The sequence below is a fragment of the Hyla sarda genome, chromosome 4, assembly GCF_029499605.1.
Source record: "Hyla sarda isolate aHylSar1 chromosome 4, aHylSar1.hap1, whole genome shotgun sequence".
NCBI lineage: Eukaryota > Metazoa > Chordata > Amphibia > Anura > Hylidae > Hyla > Hyla sarda.
Genome location: NC_079192.1, coordinates 418,298,270 through 418,322,504, shown reverse-complemented (window position 1 = coordinate 418,322,504; position 24,235 = coordinate 418,298,270). Strand labels below are relative to the sequence as shown.

General features: G+C 43.4%; 2 protein-coding genes across 3 annotated transcripts in view; both read right to left on the bottom strand.

The window, feature by feature from the left end:
* Positions 1-594: 594 nt before the first annotated feature.
* Positions 595-9,828, bottom strand: BID (BH3 interacting domain death agonist). Its single transcript, XM_056517943.1, has 5 exons — positions 9,771-9,828; positions 5,839-6,019; positions 4,632-4,783; positions 4,303-4,503; positions 595-2,736 (listed from the first exon to the last, which is right to left on the bottom strand). The coding sequence occupies exons 2-5, from the start codon at positions 6,005-6,007 to the stop codon at positions 2,731-2,733; spliced, it is 528 nt and encodes a 175-aa protein (XP_056373918.1). The 5' UTR covers positions 6,008-6,019; positions 9,771-9,828; the 3' UTR covers positions 595-2,730.
* Positions 9,829-18,368: 8,540 nt separating this feature from the next.
* MICAL3 (microtubule associated monooxygenase, calponin and LIM domain containing 3) overlaps positions 18,369-24,235 on the bottom strand; it is a 147,501-nt gene continuing 141,634 nt past the window's right edge. For both annotated transcript variants that reach the window (XM_056517919.1, XM_056517920.1), the window contains 3 exons: positions 20,445-20,544; positions 19,477-19,550; positions 18,369-18,773 (listed from right to left, as the gene is read on the bottom strand). In XM_056517919.1, coding sequence (XP_056373894.1) covers positions 18,589-18,773; positions 19,477-19,550; positions 20,445-20,544 — 359 coding nt within the window. In that variant the 3' untranslated portion in view covers positions 18,369-18,588. The remainder of the gene's footprint in view (positions 18,774-19,476; positions 19,551-20,444; positions 20,545-24,235) is intronic.

Sequence of the window (24,235 nt, the reverse complement as noted above, 5' to 3'; positions counted from 1 at the left end):
GACTCACCAGACTGATCAAAGTGACACCTGGGACTAACCAGACTGACCAAAGTGTTGCCAGGGACTCACCAGACTGATTAAAGTGACACCTGGGACTAACCAGACTGACCAAAGTGATGCCCTGGACTCACCATGAAAGTCCATATAAAAATGTTAAATATTTCTCAGTCTACCTTTCATTTGTCTCCTGACGCTAATAAAATTAAGTACCGTACAAGAGGAGCCAATATTGTTGCCGAACCAGAAATGGTTGCAGTCAAGGAAAAAAATCTGTTAAGTGTATTGTCGCTTTTGTGAAAACTGCTGACCCCACTGGTAAGACCCACCATAACCCGATATACACAACGATGGCCTGATTTCTATGGACCACCCATATACTCCTTCTGTAAACTGCAGAATAAAGATCTTTAATTATAGGATGGTTCTGGACTAATGTGTGCAGAGCTCTATGGCTACTGGAGTCAAGTGAAACTACAGTCATCTTGTCCAAAACCAAATATGATGACTTGGCCATCGATTCATTTAGTCTGGAAAAAGTAGTTCTGCTTTCGATTTTCCCTGAAAACTCAAAAAATGAAACAAAAACCTCTGGAATCCAGTAAAATTTTTAATAACTTTATATTAGTGAGTCATATGTCTTAGGGTGATAGTTATATTACCAAACAGATACTTCTCTTTTTTTGCTATCTTTAATCTGTTAGTACATATCCAGGACTTTGGGCTCACAGGCCCTCGGAGCACATGCTACAGTCCGGGTGATTTTACCGAATCGGTCTTTAAAATGAAAGATGATGTCTGGCACCCTTCTTCCTACTCCCAGGACATGCTGGAAGCTGTAGTTTCAAACACTTTAATAGCGTGTTTAACCCTGAATTGTTATTTTTGATAATCCGGGTAGTAATCATTTTCTAATACATACTATACTGCCATGTTGGGATTGTGCTATGTGCCCCTGTATATATGTGGCTGCTTTATAGCTTATTATTAGGACTTTTTACATTAAAGGACATCTGCAGTGAAAAAAACGTATCCCCTATCCACAAGATAGGGGATAAGTGTCTGATCGCTGGAGGTCCGACCACTGGGACCCCCCGCGATCTCCCAAACGGGGCCCCGACATTGCCACGCTGTGCGCCGGTTAATGCGCGTAGCGTCAAGCTCACTGGGCTCGACGGACACGCCCCCATCCATACAGCTATATGGGAGAGGCGGGGAGGCACGAACGCTGCATCCCCACCTCTCCCATAGACATACATGGGGGGATCGTGTCAGTCGCAACGTCATGCTGTGGCCAACACGCCTCCTGCACAGGAGAACCGCAGGGGTCCCAGCGATTTTCGCTGCAGATTTCCTTTAAAGTGCAACTGTCATCATATTAAGTAACAACAGTATGTTAAATGGGCTTAGAGTATCAATCCAGCATTACTATCTATTTTATTGCAGGTTTTAAGATCTCAAAAAACACTTTTGTATACAGCCAGCAACAGTTGGATAGGCGTGGCCAGGGGTTCGCTATGCTTCGAGCCACCATGCCTATGTCCTTTCCTGCAGCGCTGGGACTGCTGTGTGAATGACACACAGGTCCCAGCGCATGTACCCTAAATTGATTGGTTGATCTATACAAGATTTTAAAAAGGGTGTGGCTAGACAATGTGCCCCATTATTTCCTCAGCGCCCATGGATGACAGACATGATTGTTTCTAGTATATTATGCAGTGCGCGCTATTTTCATAAAAGCGGTCACTTCTCCTAACATTTCAATCCCCCATTTTCAGGACATATACCCCCCACCCCATGAATGCACACAAAACCAACCAGAAACGCTCCTTTGGCAACATATTTGCATAAACTCCACTCACTGTAAGGTTCATTTTATGCGACAGTCCAGCAAAAAATTGGAAGTATATTTTCACAAAAGAGCCAGTGAGAATAAGCCGAAGTTTTTAAAAATGTATTAAAATGTTTTGACAACAAGAAAAATGTTTATTGAAATGTCCCCCTTTCGGCAGGCGTAAGTACAAAAGTATCGGTGTAAAATTCGACCAACGATAACTAACGGAGAAGAAAATTTGTATAGGTCGAAACATTAAAGACCTTTAAGCTGTGTGTCCATGTATCCTACACAGGGCAGACGGCCATATTGTGGCCAAACACATCAGATGACATCGTGATGGGTCTTGGTGAGATCAAACTGGGTCTTTGTGACATCATGATGGGTTTTGGTGAGGTCATGATTGATCTTGGTGATATCATGATGGGTCTTGGTGAAGTCATGATGGGTCTTAGAGACCTCATGATGGGTCTTGGTGAGGTTATGATGGGTCTGGTCTTGGTGACCTCCTGATGGGTTTTGGTGAGGTCATGGCCTCTCGTAGTGGAATTTATACACAATGTTGGAAGAATTTATTATAAACATGATGGTAAGATAAAGGCAGTCTTGGCAATCTATGACCAGATTGATTAGTCGTTTTTTTTTTTCTTGAAAACGGCCAACTCCACAACGCATAGGCAACAGGAATATAAAAGCACGTTACAATACGATGCCTACGAGTGACAAACAGCTAAGACACATGGGAGAATGTTAGAGAGTGGGGGAGAAACAAGGAGCCGATAACATCAGATGATTAACTCGGCTGCTGCACATTGATGGAAAAAATGGCAAAAAAAAAACAACAAAAAAGGGGCCAAACAGCTTCACATTTCCTTGGTGGTGTTGCTGATGGTCGGTGGTCAAACCTGCAAAAAAATAAAAAAAAATCCTGATTTTAAAATAGAGACAACCAGCCCCTCCATCGCCATATTACAGGTTGTCACATCCCTGGCTTTGTCCCACATAGTGCCCTTAAAAATGTATCTAATTTGACATCCGGGCCCTGCTAGATAAGTGGTGCTCGCAGTATATTTCTTTTTTGGGCCGTATTGCGGTGGTGAAAATGACTTTCCTCCCGAAATTGCTCTATTTTTTGTAGAAATTGCCGGTGCGGGTTCCGCTATCTGCCCTACGCGCCTTTCAATCGGCTATTTTTCGTTTCATATGGGACGGGAAGAGGCATCGGCTCCCGATGTCGGTTATGATGGCTAGTCGGGAGTTGGGAGGTTTAGCTGTCCCGGATGTAGTTAAATACTATTGTGCTGCCCATCTGCGGCATCTTGCGGCTTGGTCCTCCTATCATGCTTACAGCCGCTGGATGCAAATTGAACGCCTATGGCTAGCGCCTTATCACCCTAATGCTCTTCTGTGGTCCCCTCCGGCATCAACTACTATTCTATCTCCTTTACTAGGCCCAATGGCTTTCACAAAATATGTCTGGGGCTACTGCTCTCTGAAGTTTTGTTTGTCCTCTTTTCCTTCCCCTCTTATATCCTTTCTCTACCACCCTGATAAATAATTTATTTATTTATTTTTGCTTTTTTATTTACACTTTTTCAGTCCCAATAGGAAACTACCATAAGCAATCGTACAATGTCATGGTATAGCACTGCACAGTGAAATCGGCGCTCTGCTTGTACTGTCTGCCTGAGACAGATTGTATAAGAATAGCGTTTATAGAGGTAAGGAGGAGACCTCCAGCCGCCATCTTTACTGATCAGGACTGCTGCAATGCTCCTATAAGTTCCTATAAGTTTTCCGAAACCCCCGACACATGTCATTTTTACTTTTAGATGCTGCAATCGCCATGGATAGCAGAATCTAGAGGTTAGAGGGGTACTCCGCCCCTATACATCTTATCTTCTATCCAAAGGAAAAGGGAATAGATGTCTGACCCCTGCAATCTCGGCACCCAAGACATCCGGTACACAGAGCGAACTTCACTCCTTGTCAGATGACTGGCGATGCGGGGCGGAGGCTTGTGACGTCGTGACCATGCCCCACTCATGATGTCACGACCACGCCCCCTCAATGCAAGTCTATGGGAGGGGATGTGACGTCCATCACGCCCCCTCCCATAGAATTTCATTGAGGGGGCCATGACTTCACGAGTGGGGGCGTGGCCGTGATGTCACGAGCCTCCGGAGCTGCACCCGTTACTAAACAAATGCCGGGTGCAGCAGGGAGATCATGAGGGTCCCTTTGGATAGGGGATAAGATGTATAGGGGCGAAGTACCCCTTTAAGGACGGCATATGGAGTCTTCTAGGTCATTCAATGCTCCTCTGGGAAAAAAAATATGCGAAGTAGCTCCTCCTCCAGAGGGAAAGAAAACATGCCCATTTTCTTCCATATATCTACTCCTCCTGCTCTGTACCCCATTAGGTCATATAGCCCTCAGAAGGTGGAGCTCCCCCACCCCCCTGCACTCACCTGTCTGCTCAGACGTTGTACGTATGACCTGTAGTTCCTATCGATGAAGTTCAACGCGGTGGTGAAGCAGTTCTGCAGCAGGTTGGGGACGCTGCAGCCAACTTTGCTGGTTAAAGTCATAGCGACCACCAGCGTGGCCTTCTCCAGGTCCATCCCGGGGGGGAGGTTCTCCAGCAGACTACTGACCGCATCTCTAAAACGCTGCAAAAAACATACAAAATATCATTATCAGGAAAGGGTATCAGGCACCATGTTTACTTTAAGAATGAAGAACTACAAAAGTCTTAGGCGGTATGTAGCTCCTCCCCCTGCTGCGGTTATATACGTACATCCTCCGTCAGGTTCTCGCTGAGAATATCGTGCACTAAACTTTCCACAACCTCTTGTCTGATTCTCCCTTCTTGTTGAAAACGGTCTCCCATCTCCGCCAACTGGGCGCCGATCCTGCGGCAGAGCTCTTCCTCCACCAAAGGCTGCGGTCCTGGGGGGAACACAAGACCCTCAGTGCTCAGATTAACCATTGCTTTTATTTCTCCATCTTCTACCAACCAAAAATATACCATATACATGTTATACCATATAATGTACCATATACATGTATCATACTGAATAATGTACCATATACATGTATCATACTGTATAATATACCGTAGACACGTGTCATACCGAATAATGTACCATATACATGTATCATACCATATAATGTACCTTATACATGTATCATACCGTATAATGTACCATATACATGTATCATACGGTATAATATACCGTAGACACGTGTCATACCGAATAATGTGCCGTATACACGTATTATACGTTTAATGTACCGTATACATGTATCATACTGTAAAATGTACCATATACATGTGTCATACCTTATAATGTACCATATACATGTGTCATACCGTATAATGTACCATATACATGTGTCATACCGTATAATGTACCGTATACATGTATCATACCGTATAATGTACAAATACATGTATCATACCGTATAATGTACCATATCCATGTATCATACCATATAATGTACCTTATACATGTATCATACCGTATAATGTACCATATGTATCATACCGTATAATGTACCGTACACACGTGTCATACCGAATAATGTGCCATAAACACGTATTATACGTTTAATGTACCGTATACATGTTTCATAGTGTAAAATGTTCCATATACATGCGTCATACCGTATAATGTATCGTATACTTGTATCATACCGTATTATGTACCATATACTTGCATCGTATCGCATAATGTACAGTATACTTGAATCATACCGAAAAATGTCCGGTATACTTGTATCATACCTTTTAATGTACCGTATACATGTACAGTATCATACCGTATAATGTACCGTATACATGTTACACTACATTTCCTTTATGTATTTCCTGGGTTGTATTTATGTATTTCCTGGGTTGTATTTATTGAATACAACCCAGAGATTACTGCAGAGATGGCGGTGAAGCTGTAGACCGCACTGTCCCGTCTTATCCAACATTCTTTATAGATAAATATTCTCACCTCCATCTGGCTCTAGAGAAGCGTGTCGGGGTAAGACGTCGTGACTATCGGTCTGCAGATCTCCCTCATCATGGAGCGACTGCTTAATAGAACTCAACTCAGACTTAAACTCCGGATCTACAGTTTTCTGACATTCCAAAAAGGCGACAAAAATCAGTTCTACACTCATCCTTATAGGGACCTGAAAGACAAAACAAAATGTATCGGAAAAGTCTATAAATATCATAATACCTGTACATAGGGCAGTATTATAGTAGTTATATTCTTGTATATAGGAGCAGTATTATAGTAGTTATATTCTTGTATATAGGAGCAGTATTATAGTAGTTATATTCTTGTATATAGGAGCAGTATTATAGTAGTTATATTCTTGTATATAGGAGCAGTATTATAGTAGTTATATTCTTGTATATAGGAGCAGTATTATAGTAGTTATATTCTTGTATATAGGAGCAGTATTATAGTAGTTATATTCTTGTATATAGGAGCGGTATTAGAGTAGTTATATTCTTGTATATAGGAGCAGTATTATAGTAGTTATATTCTTGTATATAGGAGCAGTATTATAGTAGTTATATTCTTGTATATAGGAGCAATATTATAGTAGATATATTCTTGTATATAGGAGCAGTATTATAGTAGTTATATTCTTGTATATAGGAGCAGTATTATAGTAGTTATATTCTTGTATATAGGAGCAGTATTATAGTAGTTATATTCTTGTATATAGGAGCAGTATTATAGTAGTTATATTCTTGTATATAGGAGCAGTATTATAGTAGATATATTCTTGTATATAGAGGCAGTATTATAGTAGTTATATTCTTGTATATAGGAGCGGTATTATAGTAGTTATATTCTTGTATATAGGAGCGGTATTATAGTAGTTATATTCTTGTATATAGGAGCGGTATTATAGTAGTTATATTCCTGTATATAGGGGAGTAGTATTATAGTAGTTATATTCTTGTATATAGGAGCAGTATTATAGTAGATATATTCTTGTATATAGGAGCAGTATTATAGTAGATATATTCTTGTATATAGGAGCAGTATTATAGTAGTTATATTCTTGTATATAGAGGGCAGTATTATAGTAGTTATGTTCATGTATATAGGAGCAGTATTATAGTAGTTATATTCTTGTATATAGGAGCAGTATTATAGTAGTTATATTCTTGTATATAGGAGCAGTATTATAGTAGTTATATTCTTGTATATAGGAGCAGTATTATAGTAGTTATATTCTTGTATATAGGAGCAGTATTATAGTAGTTATTCTTGTATATAGGAGCAGTATTATAGCAGTTATATTCTTGTATATAGGGGCAGTATTATAGTAGTTATATTCTTGTATATAGGAGCATTATTATAGTAGTTATATTCTTGTATATAGGAGCAGTATTATAGTAGTTTTATTCTTGTATATAGGAGTAGTATTATAGTAGTTATTCTTGTATATAGGAGCAGTATTATAGCAGTTATATTCTTGTATATAGGGGCAGTATTATAGTAGTTATATTCTTGTATATAGGAGCAGTATTATAGTAGTTATTCTTGTATATAGGAGCAGTATTATAGCAGTTATATTCTTGTATATAGGGGCAGTATTATAGTAGTTATATTCTTGTATATAGGGGCAGTATTATAGTAGTTATATTCTTGTATATAGGAGCATTATTATAGTAGTTATATTCTTGTATATAGGAGCAGTATTATAGTAGTTATATTCTTGTATATAGGAGCAGTATTATAGTAGTTTTATTCTTGTATATAGGAGTAGTATTATAGTAGTTATTCTTGTATATAGGAGCAGTATTATAGCAGTTATATTCTTGTATATAGGGGCAGTATTATAGTAGTTATATTCTTGTATATAGGAGCAGTATTATAGTAGTTATATTCTTGTATATAGGAGCAGTATTATAGCAGTTATATTCTTGTATATAGGAGCAGTATTATAGTAGGTATATTCTTGTATATTCTTGACATTATAACGTTATTATGGATATAGTATATATTCTCTGGTGACATAACGATATTATGGATATAGTATATATTCTCTGGTGACATTATAACGTTATTATGGATATAGTATATATTCTATAGTGACATTATAACGTTATTATGGATATAGTATATATTCTATAGTGACATTATAACGTTATTATGGATATAGTATATATTCTATAGTGACATTATAACGTTATTATGGTTATAGTATATATTCTCTGGTGACATTATAACGTTATTATGGATATAGTATATATTCTCTGGTGACATTATAACATTATTACGGTTATAGTATATATTCTCTGGTGACATTATAACATTATTACGGTTATAGTATATATTCTCTGGTGACATTATAACATTATTACGGTTATAGTATATATTCTCTGGTGACATTACCTCCAGCAGCTCGTGGTGAGTTCCCCGTCCTCACGTCTCCTCACCTCCTCTCCTCACCTCATTTATATATATCGGTGATGTCACGGTCTATGGGGACCAGGAAATACCCAGAACTTGTCTAAACACGAGAGATGTCACCAGTGCGGACCTGATCAAACCCCCCCCCCCCCCCCCCCCCCCAAAACCACACGACTCATCGTTTCCTTTCCAGAATAGGCGGAAGAAGTAACAGATACAATGTATTCAGAGGACCTCAGAGCTATACAGAATGTCAGACATTTTTGCTAATTAATTGAAAAGGAAAATCTATCATCTCACAGTGACATAAGTATTCATACCCCTTCTGATATATATATTGTCAGCTGTGAGACTTTATATAGAAAAGGCCGTGTCTGAGCTTTACAGGCAGTTCTTTCCTCCTCATGGCTCGATCTTTGCTCTGATGTAAACTGTCAGCTGTGAGACCTTATATAGACAGGGCTGTATCTGAGCTGTACAGGCAGTTCTAGGTATATAGTAACCAGGGGTGAAGACTTTCTAGATACATTGTGTATATTGCCCGGGGGTGAAGACTTTCTGGATACATTGTATATAGTGACCGGGGGTGAAGACTTTCTAGATACATTGTGTATATTGCCCGGGGGTGAAGACTTCCTGGATACATTGTATATAGTGACCGGGGGTGAAGACTTTCTGGATACATTGTATATAGTGATCGAGGGTGAAGACTTTCTGGATACATTGTATATAGTGACCGGGGGTGAAGACTTTCTGGATACATTGTATATAGTGATCGGGGGTGAAGACTTTCTGGATACATTGTATATAGTGACCGGGGGTGAAGACTTTCTGGATACATTGTATATAGTGACCGGGGGTGAAGACTTTCTGGATACATTGTATATAGTGATCGGGGGTGAAGACTTTCTGGATACATTGTATATAGTGATCGGGGGTGAAGACTTTCTAGATACATTGTATATAGTGATCGGGGGTGAAGACTTTCTGGATACATTGTATATAGTGACCGGGGTAAAGACTTTCTGGATACATTGTATATAGTGATCGGGGGTGAAGACTTTCTGGATACATTGTATATAGTGACTGGGGGTGAATACTTTCTGGATACATTGTATATAGTGTATCTAATCCTCTCATGTGTGATACTGTCACTGTTGTATCTAGTGATTGGATATCCCTTTAGATAAGACGGAGCAGACTATTATATACAGTATAAGCATGGCCCCTCCCAGATCATTCATTCACAGCCCCCCTGACAGCTCTGCCGGCTGTGTGCTCCCAGCTCAGACCCCCATAGAGAAGACACACAGCCGCCGCCGCCCCCCCCCCCCCCCCAATACACAGGGTCAGGTTATTGTGGGGGTCAGGTTACTGTGGGGGTCAGGTTACTGTGGGGGTCTGGTTATTGTAAGGGTCTGGTTATTATAGGGGTCAGGTTACTGTAGGGGTCTGGGGGAGAGGACACAGATCCGACACAGATCCGACACAGATCCACATACCTGCAGCTGCCGCCCCTGCCGCTCTATTCTTCCTTCCTTATTGTCCCTCCTCCCCCTCCATAGCTCCACCCATGACTACACCCCTTAAAGACACACACACCCTGCACGAGGGCGGCCGCTGCCAGCTCACCACCAGCCCCTCACTAACATCACTGCGGACAGTATCACACGAGAGGATTAGATACACGGCTCTGCAGAGAGTATCACACATCATAGGATTAGATACAGCAGATCAGCAGACAATATCACATAGGATAGGATTAGATACACGGCTCTGCAGACAGTATCACACAGGATAGGATTAGATACACGGCTCTGCAGACAGTATCACACAGGATAGGATTAGATACAGCAGATCAGCAGACAATATCACATAGGATAGGATTAGATACATGGCTCTGCAGACAGTATCACACAGGATAGGATTAGATACAAGGCTCAGCAGACAATATCACATAGGATAGGATTAGATACATGGTTCTGCAGACAGTATCCCACAGGATAGGATTAGATACATGGCTCTGTAGACAGTATCACACAGGATAGGATTAGATACACGGCTCTGCAGACAGTATCACACATGATAGGATTAGATACAAGGCTCAGCAGACAGTATCACACTGGATAGGATTAGATACACGGCTCTGCAGACAGTATCCCACAGGATAGGATTAGATACATGGCTCTGCAGACAGTATCCCACAGGATAGGATTAGATACATGGCTCTGCGGACAGTATCCCACAGGATAGGATTAGATACATGGCTCTGCAGACAGTATCACACAGGATAGGATTAGATACACGGTTCTGCAGACAGTATCACACATGATAGGATTAGATACAAGGCTCAGCAGACAGTATCACACTGGATAGGATTAGATACATGGCTCTGCAGAGAGTATCACACAGGCTAGGATTAGATACAAGGCTTTGCAAACAGTATCACACAGGATAGGATTAGATACACGGCTCTGCAAACAGTATCACACAGGATAGGATTAGATACAGCAGACAGCTTCACACATAGGATTGGATTCAGCAGACAGTATCACACAGGATAGGATTAGATACAGCAGACGGTATCACACATCATAGGATTAAATACAGCAACTCAGCAGACAGTACCACACATAAAATTAGATACACAGCAGACTGTATCACACACAGTAGAATTAGATACACAGCTCAGAGACTTATGAGATCTTCCTGATATGCTCGGGTTGCACCGGTCAGTACAGCAGGGGCTCTGCAGGAGGGATGATACATTTTGTCTATATGTTCTATGAGGAATATAAACATGTGACGTCATCTCCTCCGCAACACAGATATATATATATCCTACAGTCTCCTCATCCACCAGCAGGGGGAGCGCCAGAGCAGCACTACACACCGCTATACACACATATATATATACCTGCAGATTATTACACCACACTGACCTCTATATATACCTGCAGAACATCGCTCTGCCCTCTCTACCTCAGATACATAGTGATACATCCTGCAGATTATCGCTTCCTTCTGAAAACATTCCCATCTGAAATTTCTTTTGTTTTGTTTCCCAGCGTCGTGCGCAGTGACAGGTCCGGCTCTCTTCATGTATGGGCTATGGCAGTGTTTTCCAAACAGTGTGTCTCCAGCTGTGGCAAAACTACAACTCCCAGTATGCCTGGACATCAGAAAAACAATTACAACCTCCCAACGCATTTCTTCCTCTACAATAGGGTTCATCAGGGGACACAGCACAGGATTAGGGAAAGAAAATCCCTCTAAAAAGATACCATAGTTTACCGTTTTCCATACAGAGTGCCTCCAGCTGTTGCAAAACTACAGCACCAAGCATGCCGGGAGTTTTAGTTTTGCAACAGCTGGAGGCACGCTGTTTGGAAAAACACTGTTCTATAGAATATTGGAACTTATTTACTGAGCAGTGGATACAATCTATTGTTCTCTGTTATCAGCCACTTGACAGTTAAGAAAAGGCGACTGTAGGACAGAAGAAAACTCCACTCCACTATGCGATCAGCCAATTCTTATGAAAGCGCTCGGCCCGGACCACAGGCGGGACATCCCCCGACCCTGCAGGTGTTTTCCCATCAGGGAGCAGAGTCATTGGGTGAGGAAGATGGTTTCTTGGAATTCACCATTGTGCAATAACGTTCCACAGAGACAATGTAAACATGTCTGTGCACGGGAATACACTGTCAGGAGAGGAGAGGTGACTGTAGGACAGGTGAATACAATCTATTGTTCTCTGTTATCAGCCATGTCAGGAGAGGAGAGGTGACTGTAGGACAGGTGAATATAATCTACTGTTCTCTGTTATCAGCCATGTCAGGAGAGGAGAATACAATCTATTGTTCTCTGTTATCAGCCATGTCAGGAGAGGTGACTGTAGGACAGGTGAATATAATCTATTGTTCTCTGTTATCAGCCATGTCAGGAGAGGAGAGGTGACTGTAGGACAGGAGAATACAATCAGGAGGGGAGAGGTGACTGTAGGACAGGTGAATATATCTATTGTTCTCTGTTATCAACCATGTCAGGGGGGAGAAAGGTGACTGTAGGACAGGTGAATACAGTCTATTGTTCTCTGTTATCAGCCATGTCAGGAGGGGAGAGGTGACTGTAGGACAGGTGAATACAATCTATTGTTCTCTGTTATCAGCCATGTCAGGAGGGGAGAGGTGACTGTAGGACAGGTGAATATATCTATTGTTCATTATCAGCCATGTCAGGAGGGGAGAGGTGACTGTAGGACAGGTGAATATATCTATTGTTCATTATCAGCCATGTCAGGAGGGGAGAGGTGACTGTAGGACAGGTGAATATAATCTATTGTTTTCTGTTATCAGTCATGTCAGGAGAGGTGACTGTAGGACAGGTGAATACAATCTATTATTCTCTGTTATCAGCCATGTCAGGAGGGGAGAGGTGACTGTAGGACAGGTGAATACAATCTATTGTTCTCTGTTATCAGCCATGTCAGGAGGGGAGAGGTGACTGTAGGACAGGTGAATATAATCTATTGTTCTCTGTTATCAGCCATGTCAGGAGGAGAGAGGTGACTGTAGGACAGGTTAATATAATCTATTGTTCTCTGTTATCAGCCATGTCAGGAGAGGTGACTGTAGGACAGGTGAATACAATCTATTGTTCTCTGTTATCAGCCATGTCAGGAGGAGAGAGGTGACTGTAGGACAGGTGAATATAATCTATTGTTCTCTGTTATCAGCCATGTCAGGAGAGGTGACTGTAGGACAGGTGAATACAATCTATTGTTCTCTGTTATCAGCCATGTCAGGAGGAGAGAGGTGACTGTAGGACAGGTGAATATAATCTATTGTTCTGTTATCAGCCATGTCAGGAGAGGTGACTGTAGGACAGGTGAATACAATCTATTGTTCTCTGTTATCAGCCATGTCAGGAGGAGAGAGGTGACTGTAGGACAGGTTAATATAATCTATTGTTCTCTGTTATCAGCCATGTCAGGAGAGGTGACTGTAGGACAGGTGAATACAATCTATTGTTCTCTGTTATCAGCCATGTCAGGAGGAGAGAGGTGACTGTAGGACAGGTGAATATAATCTATTGTTCTCTGTTATCAGCCATGTCAGGAGAGGTGACTGTAGGACAGGTGAATACAATCTATTGTTCTCTGTTATCAGCCATGTCAGGAGGAGAGAGGTGACTGTAGGACAGGTGAATATAATCTATTGTTCTGTTATCAGCCATGTCAGGAGAGGTGACTGTAGGACAGGTGAATACAATCTATTGTTCTCTGTTATCAGCCATGTTGGGGGACTCTAATGTTTTTCCATTACACACATTCCCAGTCTTATTTGCTCTGTATATCTCAGGTTGTTTATGCTGACACAGCAGAACAGGAAGAGGTGTCATAGGGACAGAAGTGAAGCTTATTATTATTATAATTTTTTTTAACAAAAAGACACAGGAGACGGAAGTTTCGCTTCTGAACCTTTATATATAAAACAGCAAATCTTTTTTTTATTTCAAGTATTAAAAAATAAGTTAATTGACAAGAAAAAAACAAAACAAAAAAAAAAACAAAGTGATAACAGTGTCTGCGCAAATTCTCAGGGCGATGAGATCACACACGGTGACTGTGATACAGGACGCAAAGGGGGAGGAGCCAGATAATGCCCACCTGGGCACCGAGGCAGGGGGCCACCAACAGGTGACTGGGCGCCCAGAGGGGTTGTCCTCCCCACCCCATGAAGACCAATGTGAACAGAACCCTCTAAATCAGTGTTTCCCAACCAGGATGCCTCCAGCTGTTGCAAAACTACAACTCCTTGGGAAACGCTAATCTAAATGTTCGAGGGCTGTGCAGAGCAGCAGGTGTCATGGCTTCCGAACGTGTAATGACAATATGCAGTGTACATATATATGTATAGTCTTGGCTGGGTGAGGCAGATAAAGGGTTAAAATTCCCTAAATCATATAATGGCCACCACCTTATCCGTAGTTAATCAATGGCACCCTAGGAATCTCAGCTCCCCCACATCCAGTGCACGATTTATTGCGCCATGTCTAGTATGACCTGAGGGGGGCGGGGTTTTCTCGTCATGCTCCGCCCCCTCCAGCCACCCACCGAAGAAAATCACATTTTTATAATTTTTTTAAAATTAAAAACATAGCTTAGAGTTCAAGGACAAATTAAAGTGTCCCTGTCATTCCCCCAAAATACTTTTGACACGTCACAGAAACATCAAAAGTTTTGATCCGTCAGTGTCTCGGTGCTGAGAACTCCACTGATCGGTAGACCGAGTAGGGAGAAGCGCACGGTAGCGCTCTTCATTTCCTGTCTCGAGGAAATCTACTTTCTAATGCCCCATAAGGGTGTGTTCACACTGCGGAACTGTAGCTGAATCTCCGCTCACGGAATTCAGCCTGGCAGCCGGCGGTAGGACCGCGCGGCACTGAGCCGTCACCATTGACGGCTATGCGGTGCTCGCGGACTTCCACACAAAGAATGAACATGTTCTTTCTTTGCGCGGAACAATTTCAGTGGCAGAATTGTCCGCCGCTGAAATTCTGCAGTGTGAACGGGTCTCGCGGAAGACCCATTCACACAGATGCTAACGTTCACTGTGCGGAATTTTACTTGCGGAATTCCGTGGGTATTACGCAGCGTGAACATACGCTTCCAATTCTATGCGGCCAATCAGTGACGAGCACTACTGCACACTTCTCCCTGCTTGTTTTACTGTTCAGAGTGGGTCTCAGCACTGCCTGCACGCTTCTCCGTTAGTTCTACTGATCAGTGGGGGGTCTCAGCACTGACAGCACTCTTTTCACCGCTAGTTCCACTGATCGATGGGGAGGGTCTCGGCACTGACCACATGCTTCTCCCCGCTCAATCTACTGATCGTGGGGGACTCAGCACTGATGGCACGGTTCTACCCGCTCATTCTACTGATTGGTGGGTGTCTCAGCACTGACTGCACGCTTATTCCCGCTCGTTCTACTGATCAGTGGGGTCTCAGCACTGACCACACACTTCTTCCCGCTCATTCTACTGATCAGTGGGGGTCTCAGCACTGACGGCACGGTTCTACCCGCTCATTCTACTGATTGGTGAGGTCTCAGCACTGACTGCATGCTTCTTCCCGCTCGTTCTACTGATCGGTGGGGGTCTCAGCACTGACCACACACTTCTTCCCGCTCGTTCTACTGATCGGTGGGGGTCTCAGCACTGACCGCACATTTCTCCCCACTTGTTCTACTGATTGGTGGGGGTCTCAGCACTGACCAGACGCACCACCCTGCTCATTCTAATTATTGATGGGGGTCTGAGCTCTAACCACATGCATCTCCTTGCTGGTTCTACTGATCGATGGGGGTCTCAGCACTGACGCCATTCTTATCACCGCTTGCTCTACTAATTGATGGGGGTCTCACCGCTGACTGCATTCTTCTCCCTGCTTGTTCTACTGATCAATGGGGGTCTCAGCACTGACCTCACACTTCTTCCCACTCATGGGGGTCTCTCAGAGCGATTCCTACAGTGCAGCGATTATAACGTGAGGAGCAGCCAACTAAATGTATGACTCTTAAAGGGGAAGTTCATGTAAAATACTACATGGGCGGAGCCTACATTACAACAGACTATATACGGATAAGACCTCCCATCCGACCTGGACGCAGTGGGATAGTCCCAGATTTCAGGCCCGGTCCTGCTGTCTTGTCCCGCTACATCAGTGGGCTCAAACTGTGGCCCTCCAGATGTTGTAAAACTTCAACTCCCAGCATGACCGGACAGCCGTTGGCTGTCCGGGCATGCTGGGAGTTGATGTTTTGCAACATCTGGAGGACTACAGTTTAAAGACCACTGCACAAAGGGATAAGATGAGAGGGAAGCCTTGAATTACATTTCAGGGACAGTGTGGATCCTCTGGAGAAGACAGACAAGCTTTTGGCTGTCCGGGAATGCTGGGGGTTTAAGTTTTGCAACATCTGGAGGGCCACAGTTTGAGACCACTGCGCTACATGACTTAAATAAATTATGACATAAATGCAGATTGGAGCAGAGAAGCCAATGGCGCCCCCACCCTGTCACTTCCTGTAATAGGTCAGCACTGAGGCACAGGTAGCGTGTCACTGCATTGCGCTGCCAACACCGGGCCACGTCAAGCATAAAGGGGAACTAAGCCATTCAGTTTAAGAATGGGAAATGGCGTTTTAAAGGCGGTCTGGGCCAGATGGAGAACGTACAGAACTCTGATCAGGGATGACGTCCCCTGTAGTCGCTGGAGGTAACTGCACTATAATCCCTTATATGGCTTAAAGAGTGTCACATCGGGTACAATTTTAATAAAGATAAAAAAAAAATAAAAAAAAGTATATCACGTTGGGTACTTATACCCGGGCAGGCATTGGGCATGGCTACCACCCAAAAAACTGGCGAGGAGCTTAATGTGTCCGTATGGCAGGTGCTTTACCGGTTTGGACTGAGCTCCCGGACCAGTGTTTCCTAACGAAGGTGCCTCCAGCTGTTGCAAAACTACAACTCCCAGCATGTCCGACATCCTCCAGCACTTAGGTGAGGAAAAATCCCCCGAATGGAGGAAAACTCTGGGGAAACCATGGCTGGAGGATTGCCCTTGGCCTGGGGCTTAGAGCAGTTTTTCCAAACCAGGGTGCCTCCAGCTGTTGCAAAAACTACAATTCCCAGCATGGAACTCCCAGCCTGGACAACATTCAACACTTTAAGAAACCTCCAGTGGGGGGGGGGGGACCTCTAGGGAAACCATGGCTGGAGGATTTGTTGCAGTTGTTATTTTGCAACAGCTGGAGGCGCACTGGTTGGAAAACACTGTCTCAGGCTCTAGATTGATATCGCCCGCCATTACTCCTCTGCCATCTTGAACCCAATATAAAATATAGGAAAAAAAAAAAAAAGAGGGTCAGGTTCTTGAATTCTGACCCACCCACTATAGTAAATATATATATGTTTTTTTTACTGCATTATTCGGAAGCCATGTGATGGCGGCGGCAGTGTGAGGGTTATTGTGCCAAAAAAAAAAAAAAAAAAAACACAGAAACCACCGGTGTGTAGTAACAAAAAGACAGCAGGTCACCTGGACGAACGTCCGCGGCACAAATTAATATTCGCTATGTAACATTATAAAATATAAAGGTGTCGAGGCCTCAGAAACGTAAAGACATTCATTCGTATCATACAATGCAGCAGGCTTATTGGTAACTGTAAAAAAAGGAAAAAAAATAAAAATAAAACACGCTCCGCCCCTTTAAGAACAAGACTGGATGACAGACCCGCGGCCCGTGACAGTCGGCTGTATTGCTCTTGTTGTCGGCCATATTTAAAAAAAAAAAAAAAAACGACCAATAGGAAACTCCGAGACTGACACGACCAACAAGGACAATTATTATTGGCTGGATGAACTTAGTGCAGAGGAAGCCAAGGCAACCAAGCAGACGGCAGCATTCATTTCCCGACTGGTAATTTGATTGGTTGCCGCTGGTGACTGAAGGAATAAACAAAATAATAATTAACCTAAAAAACAAATTTGCTTTTCCCAAAGAGCAGGCGTTATTAACCCACGGTGTTCTAAAAGAGAAAACACGTGGATTAAAAAAAATATATATATATATATGGCGCCGTGATGGAAGAACAAGAAAGCTTTAGGAAAACGTGGCAGGTCAATGATTAAAAACAAAATAAAAAACATAGACACCTCCGTCTGCATTCACGTGTCCACAGCGCGGGTTCAGGGTTTTCGGTGCATGTTATGGTATTGGGGGGAGGTGGAGGGTGGATCACGTTCTCACTGATGCCCACGTGTCCTTCGGCCGCTTTGGAGCGTCTTAAAACAACATTAAAACACGCAACGTTCCTTTAAAATCTTCTTACGGAGAGGACGATGACAGGAAAAAAAAAAAAAAAAAGTGAGGAGCCACCTAGTGGCCAAATACCCCAAATGCAAGTGAGCGATCACTTTCCTCCATTGTCCGCTGTCCTCGGCGATGAGGGTAACACGTGGCCCACGTGGCAGCGTATTGTAAACCTGAATAGAGACTGCAGCTCTGAACTCCTTCTCAGTGGCGTACTGTATACGGAATAAAAAAAAAAAACTAAAAAAAAAAAAAACGCCCCTTAGAATGACGGGAAACGACCTCCGACCTCTGCGGCGACGCACTCTAAAGTGCTGTGCAAGGGTTAACGAGTTCATGTAACATCTCCATGGAAAGGACCTGGTCGGGGCAGCTCTGCACTTATCCCCACATATAGGACACAGCGCCCCCATCATCAGGGGGGTCACCGGGGATTCCTCAGGACCAGTTCAGGTTGTAGCCTTTAGATAACATGACCTCCTCCAGGTCCTTGTCCTCCTCCTTCTCACGCAGCCGCTGCTCCTCCAGCAGTGCCACCAGCGCGTCGCGCTGCTCCACCACGTCCAGCATCTCGTTCAGGATCCGCTTCTCCTCCGACAGCTCCTGCTCGCTCTTCAGCTGGTCTGTGGGCGAGAAAAGAAACAAAAAAAAAAACACGTTCATCTCTGGGGGTCACTACGATACGTCCAAAAGGTCATAAGGTGAAGGGTCAGACCCCTGGGTCTTACAGGGATCGTGTCCTGAGTATGGGGCGGTGAACAACACAAATATGGCCGCTGTACAGTCAAGTAAATGGGAAATATGGACGCTTGGAAAACACTGGATAAGGGGAAGGGGTGTGGCCACTGCACTATAAGCCCCACCCCTAACCCGATCCCCAGGTTTCTATAAAGCACAAGTTACAATAATAAAAACTATGCAAAAACTGTGAGCCGGGATGGTTCTCTGGTGCATTGTGGGAAGACAACCAATCATGAGTGTGGCCTTAACTACAAACTTAAAGGGGTACTCCACTGCCCCAGCGTTCAGAACATTTAGTTCCCAACCCTTGTGACGCCACGCCCCGCCCCCTCAATGCAAGTCTATGGGAGGGGGCGTGGCAGTCGCCATGCCCCCTCCCATAGACTTGCATTGAGGGGGCGGGGCATGATGTCACGACCCCCCAGCCTGCACTCACCGTTCGGAACTAAATGTTCCGAACGCTGGGGCAGTAGAGTACCCCTTTAAGTTGTACCGTTTTCCCCTCTAATGTCCTTTATAAGTGCGTCACATGACTGGTTATATTAGTAGATGTTATCACTAAAGCTTCTGACTACGACTACTCACCCTCCACGGCCATCCTCTCCCGTAGCTCCTGCTGTAGGCGGCTCTGACGATCCTCGAGCTCCAGCTCCCGGGCGCTGGGGAGACACAAAAATCATAGTCTAATACACACCCAAGCTTAGATACACAGCTCAGAAGACAGTATCACACCTCAGGGAATTGGATACAGCAGCTCAGCAGGCACTATTACATGACAGGATTAGATACATCAGCTCAGTAGACCGTATCATGAATGGTAGGATCAGATACAACAGATCAGCAGACAGAATCACACGTATCTAAGTAACACAGAATTGACTTAGATACAGCTGACTATTACACATGACAGGAGTGGATAGAGCAGCTCCAAAGAAAGTATCACACAATAGGATTAGATACACAGCTGGGCAGACAACAGCACACAGGAGAGGCTTAGATATTACAGCTTAGTATCACATTTGATGGGATTGGATACGACATAAGCAGAACATATCACACAGGAGAAGCTTAGATTGGGCAGCTCGGCAGACAGTATCACATTGGATGGGATTAGATACAACATCTGAGCAGAGAGCATCACCCAGGGCACACTTAGATACACAGCTTAGTAGACATGATCACACATGGTGGGTTTAGATACACAGCTTAGCAGACAGTATCACACATGAAATGCTTATATATGATGTATCAGGCATTATCACATGACAGGCTTAGATACAATAGCTCTGCAGACAGGCTTAGATATAATGTATCGTCAGGCGCCATATCACATGACAGGCTTAGATACAACAGCTCTGCAGACAGTCTTAGATACAATGTATCCTCAGGCACTATCACACCGCAGGTTTAGATACAATGTATTTTCAGGCACTATATCACATGACAGGCTTGGATACAATAGCTCAGCAGTCAGTCTTAGATACAATGTATCCTCAGGCACTATCACACCCTAGGCTTAGATACACCTTACCCAGCGTCCTGTAATGACTTACAATATCATGAGCTCGGACTCGTATCGCACCAGCGCGTTCTTCTCCTGCACCAGTCGGAACCATTCCTGCATCAGTTTGGGGTCGTCCTTCTTGCCCATCCCTGTAATAGACGCAGAATGTTATCATCGGGATCGCGGAGCGCTGGGAAAAAAACGTGATGGAGCGAAATAAAATGAAGCCAAACATGGGGGTGGGGAGGGGCGGTCACAGGCGAGTAGACAGCAGGGGGCGCCACTGATCTGTATCCAACACTGAACAACACAAATACCTGCAGGGGCTACCGTCACCCAAACCAATAATTGTACCGGGAGCGCACTGAAGGGGCGCCACTGATCTGTATCCAACACTGAACAACATCAATACCTGCGGGGGCTACCGTCACCCAAACCAATAACTGTACCGGGCGCGCACTGTAGGGGGCGCCACTGATCTGTATCCAACACTGAACAACACCAATACCTGCGGGGGCTACCGTCACCCAAACCAATAACTGTACCGGGCGCGCACTGTAGGGGGCGCCACTGATCTGTATCCAACACTGAACAACACCAATACCTGCAGGGGCTACCGTCACCCAAACCAATAACTGTATCGGGAGCGCACTGCAGGGGCACCACTTCACACCTTACAGTATTACATATAAAACATCAGATCTAAAAAAAAACGCAGACTCCACATTAACCCCATTACTGCTGGGCCCGATCATTGTAGAAAGCGATCTATCCGAAAATAACTGGGGTCTAGGTTATGGCCGAATGACGTGGCTCTGGTCATAGGATTGGGGGGAGGTTCGGAATCTCTCTATGTACGAGTACAGATGTGGGAGGTGGAAATCCCGGCAGTGAAGATCCGACTGCGGCAAGGTAGCGCTACACCGGCGTGAGGACACAGGAGTCGGGTGTAGAGTAGTAGTACTTTTTATTAATAGTCATAAGACATAACCTACAGGGGTGGACTACGCGTTTTGGAGGGGCTCCCTCCTTCCTCAGGTCCAAGTTACAGTGTATAGGTAAAGCATCTTATATATACACATACTTGAATACATTACACGTTTGAATTTTGGAGGGACTGGAGGCTGAGTGTGACGTCAGCCTCCAGGTCCTGTTGGTGTATAGCAGTGGTCTTCAACCTGCGGACCTCCAGATGTTGCAAAACTACAACTCCCAGCATGCCCGGACAGCAGTTCGCTGTCCGGGCATGCTAGGAGTTGTAATTTTGCAACATCTGGGAGTTCCGCAGGTTGGAGACCACTGGTGTATAGGCTGGATCTATAACATTGTGGTCTATGGAGATCTTGCAGCAAGCGGAGTGGAAAGCTAAACAGCAAGGTTGTGGCAGTAGCGTGGATGGGAGACCTCGGTGTGGGTTCAAGTCCCGGGCTGAAATTTTATGTTGCGGTTACAATTTAATTAAGATAGACATATGTGGGTCAATTGATACTTAAAGCGTTTGAACCGTGGGAACTAGGTCAATTGGAACAGGAAAGATTGTATACAGTGTAAACAGCTTGTGTAGTATTAATGAAAAGGTTGTAAATGACACTGGTCGCCAGTAGATGGCAGCAAAACATTACACAATAGAAGGAGATGGTAACATGAATAGAGAAATCAAAGTTGTGAGTAGTTCAGAGTAAATAAGAAAGCTAGTCTTTTGGGATGGTTGTGTGTAGAGATGAGCGAACTTACAGTAAATTCCATTCTTCACGAACTTCTCGGCTCGGCAGTTGATGACTTTTCCTGCATAAATTAGTTCAGCTTTCCGATGCTCCGGTGGGCTGGAAAAAGTGGATACAGTCCTAGGAAAGAGTCTCCTAGGACTGTATCCACCTTTTCCAGCCCACCGGAGCACCTGAAAGCTGAACTAATTTATGCAGGAAAAGTCAGAAACCGCCGAGCCGAGAAGTTCGTGACGAATCGAATTTACTGTAAGTTCGCTCATCTCTAGTTGTGTGTTTGTGTGGATACTGGTGTTATCAATGTTATCAGTAGCATTCAAAATAATAATAGTAACAGATAATAATAATAGTGTTAGTAATAATAACATGGTAGGTGGCCAGAAGACATTATATGGCAGCTTACAAGTAGTAGTTGATTGGGGTAATTTAAGTAGTACTGTGTATATATATATATATATATATATATATATATATATACACACATATACCGTATATATGGAGGAATTTTCCTTATTCTTTTTTGGCTGGGGGGTGTTGGGACCATTTAATGGGGAAGGGTTGGGGGACGTAGGTGTGATTGTGTGTTATAACACTGCGTGTCATGTTTGGTTATGTCCTCTTTCAAATATAGTAATTTTTTTTTTTATTTACCTAAATTTGTTCGCTAATTTTTTTTCCTTTTATTTACCTCTTTTTCATTTGCAAAAATTAACATGATGTACAGATGTTACGTGATTTATATGTTAATTTTTACTTTCAAAATATACTTCATTTATTTATTTCCCCCCGCACTCTTGCATTTACAATTCTAAACAGATGGCGTGTATCAATGTTTATATTATTTAACCAATTTAATGTACCAAATCGCATTTCTTTCTAATGTACAATTCTGCCTTTTCGCTATAGAAGTTTTTCTTTAATATCTCCACCTGCTGCAGCTCTTATTGTGTATAATTTATTTAAAAAATACAAAGCCTTTTTTTAAATTTTTTCAGTCATTCCAAGTTTGCTTTTCTCTTTTTATGTTCTGTAAATAGCACAACGGGGTTAAAATGATTTAACCCTTTTACAATGAAAATTTGCTGTGTTTGGTTACTTTAGATTGTGGTTTTTTGGTAAAATAGAAAATTAGCAGTATGATTTTTGACTTGTGCAGCACCACCATTTACCCTCAGGTCGAAATTGGCTAAATAACTCTCACCGAGCTGAGTATATTGTTTCATAAGACAAACTGCTTTTGGCGGCTTCCAGTGCGTTCTAAGGTGATGAAAAAAAACACACAATATTTATCAAGTCCGTGCGCCTTTTTGGTAATTAAGGCGCATGGCAGTCAAAAATAACACAAAAAAAAAAAAAAAACGCATAAAAAAATGCTCCTCACAGACAACATTGTGTGTATATAAGATGCTTTATATATACACTGTAACCTGGACCTGAGGAAGGAGGAAGCCCCTCCAAAATGCGTAGTCCACCACTACTTATGACTATTAATAAAAAGTACTACTATTCTACACCTGACTCCTGTGTCCTCACGCCGATGTAGCGCTACCTTGCCGCAGTCGGATCTTCACTGGAAGGAAAGGAAACCCCTGCCGGGATTTCCACCGTATTCTTCACCGTCACCGACGGCCAGCTGCCCCGACACACCAGTGACCAGCCTAAAGCGATTATCAGTGTTGTGCCTGTAATATAGTGCAAACCGTCAAGGTGAGCAGGTCCTTTACCTTTCTGTTTAATCTCCGCTAATACCGCGGATAACTGGCACTATATAGCGCCATCTCTATCTTTTTTTTATCTCCTCTATCACCTACTGAATCTCTCTATGGCAGTGTTTTTCCCAACCAGGGTGCCTCCAGCTGTTGCAGAACTACAACTCCCAGCATGCCCGGACAGCCTCCAGCACTTAGGAGAGGGGAAAACCTCCAGGGAAACCATGGCTGAAGGATTGTCCTTCCCTTGGGCGTAGAGCAGTGTTTCCCAACCAGAGTGGATCCAGCTGTTGCAAAACTACAACTCCCAGCATGCCAACAGCTGTCCAGGCATGCTGGGAGTTGTAGTTTTGCAACAGCTCGAGGCACTCTGGTTGGGAAACATTACTCTAAGGATTAAAAGGGGG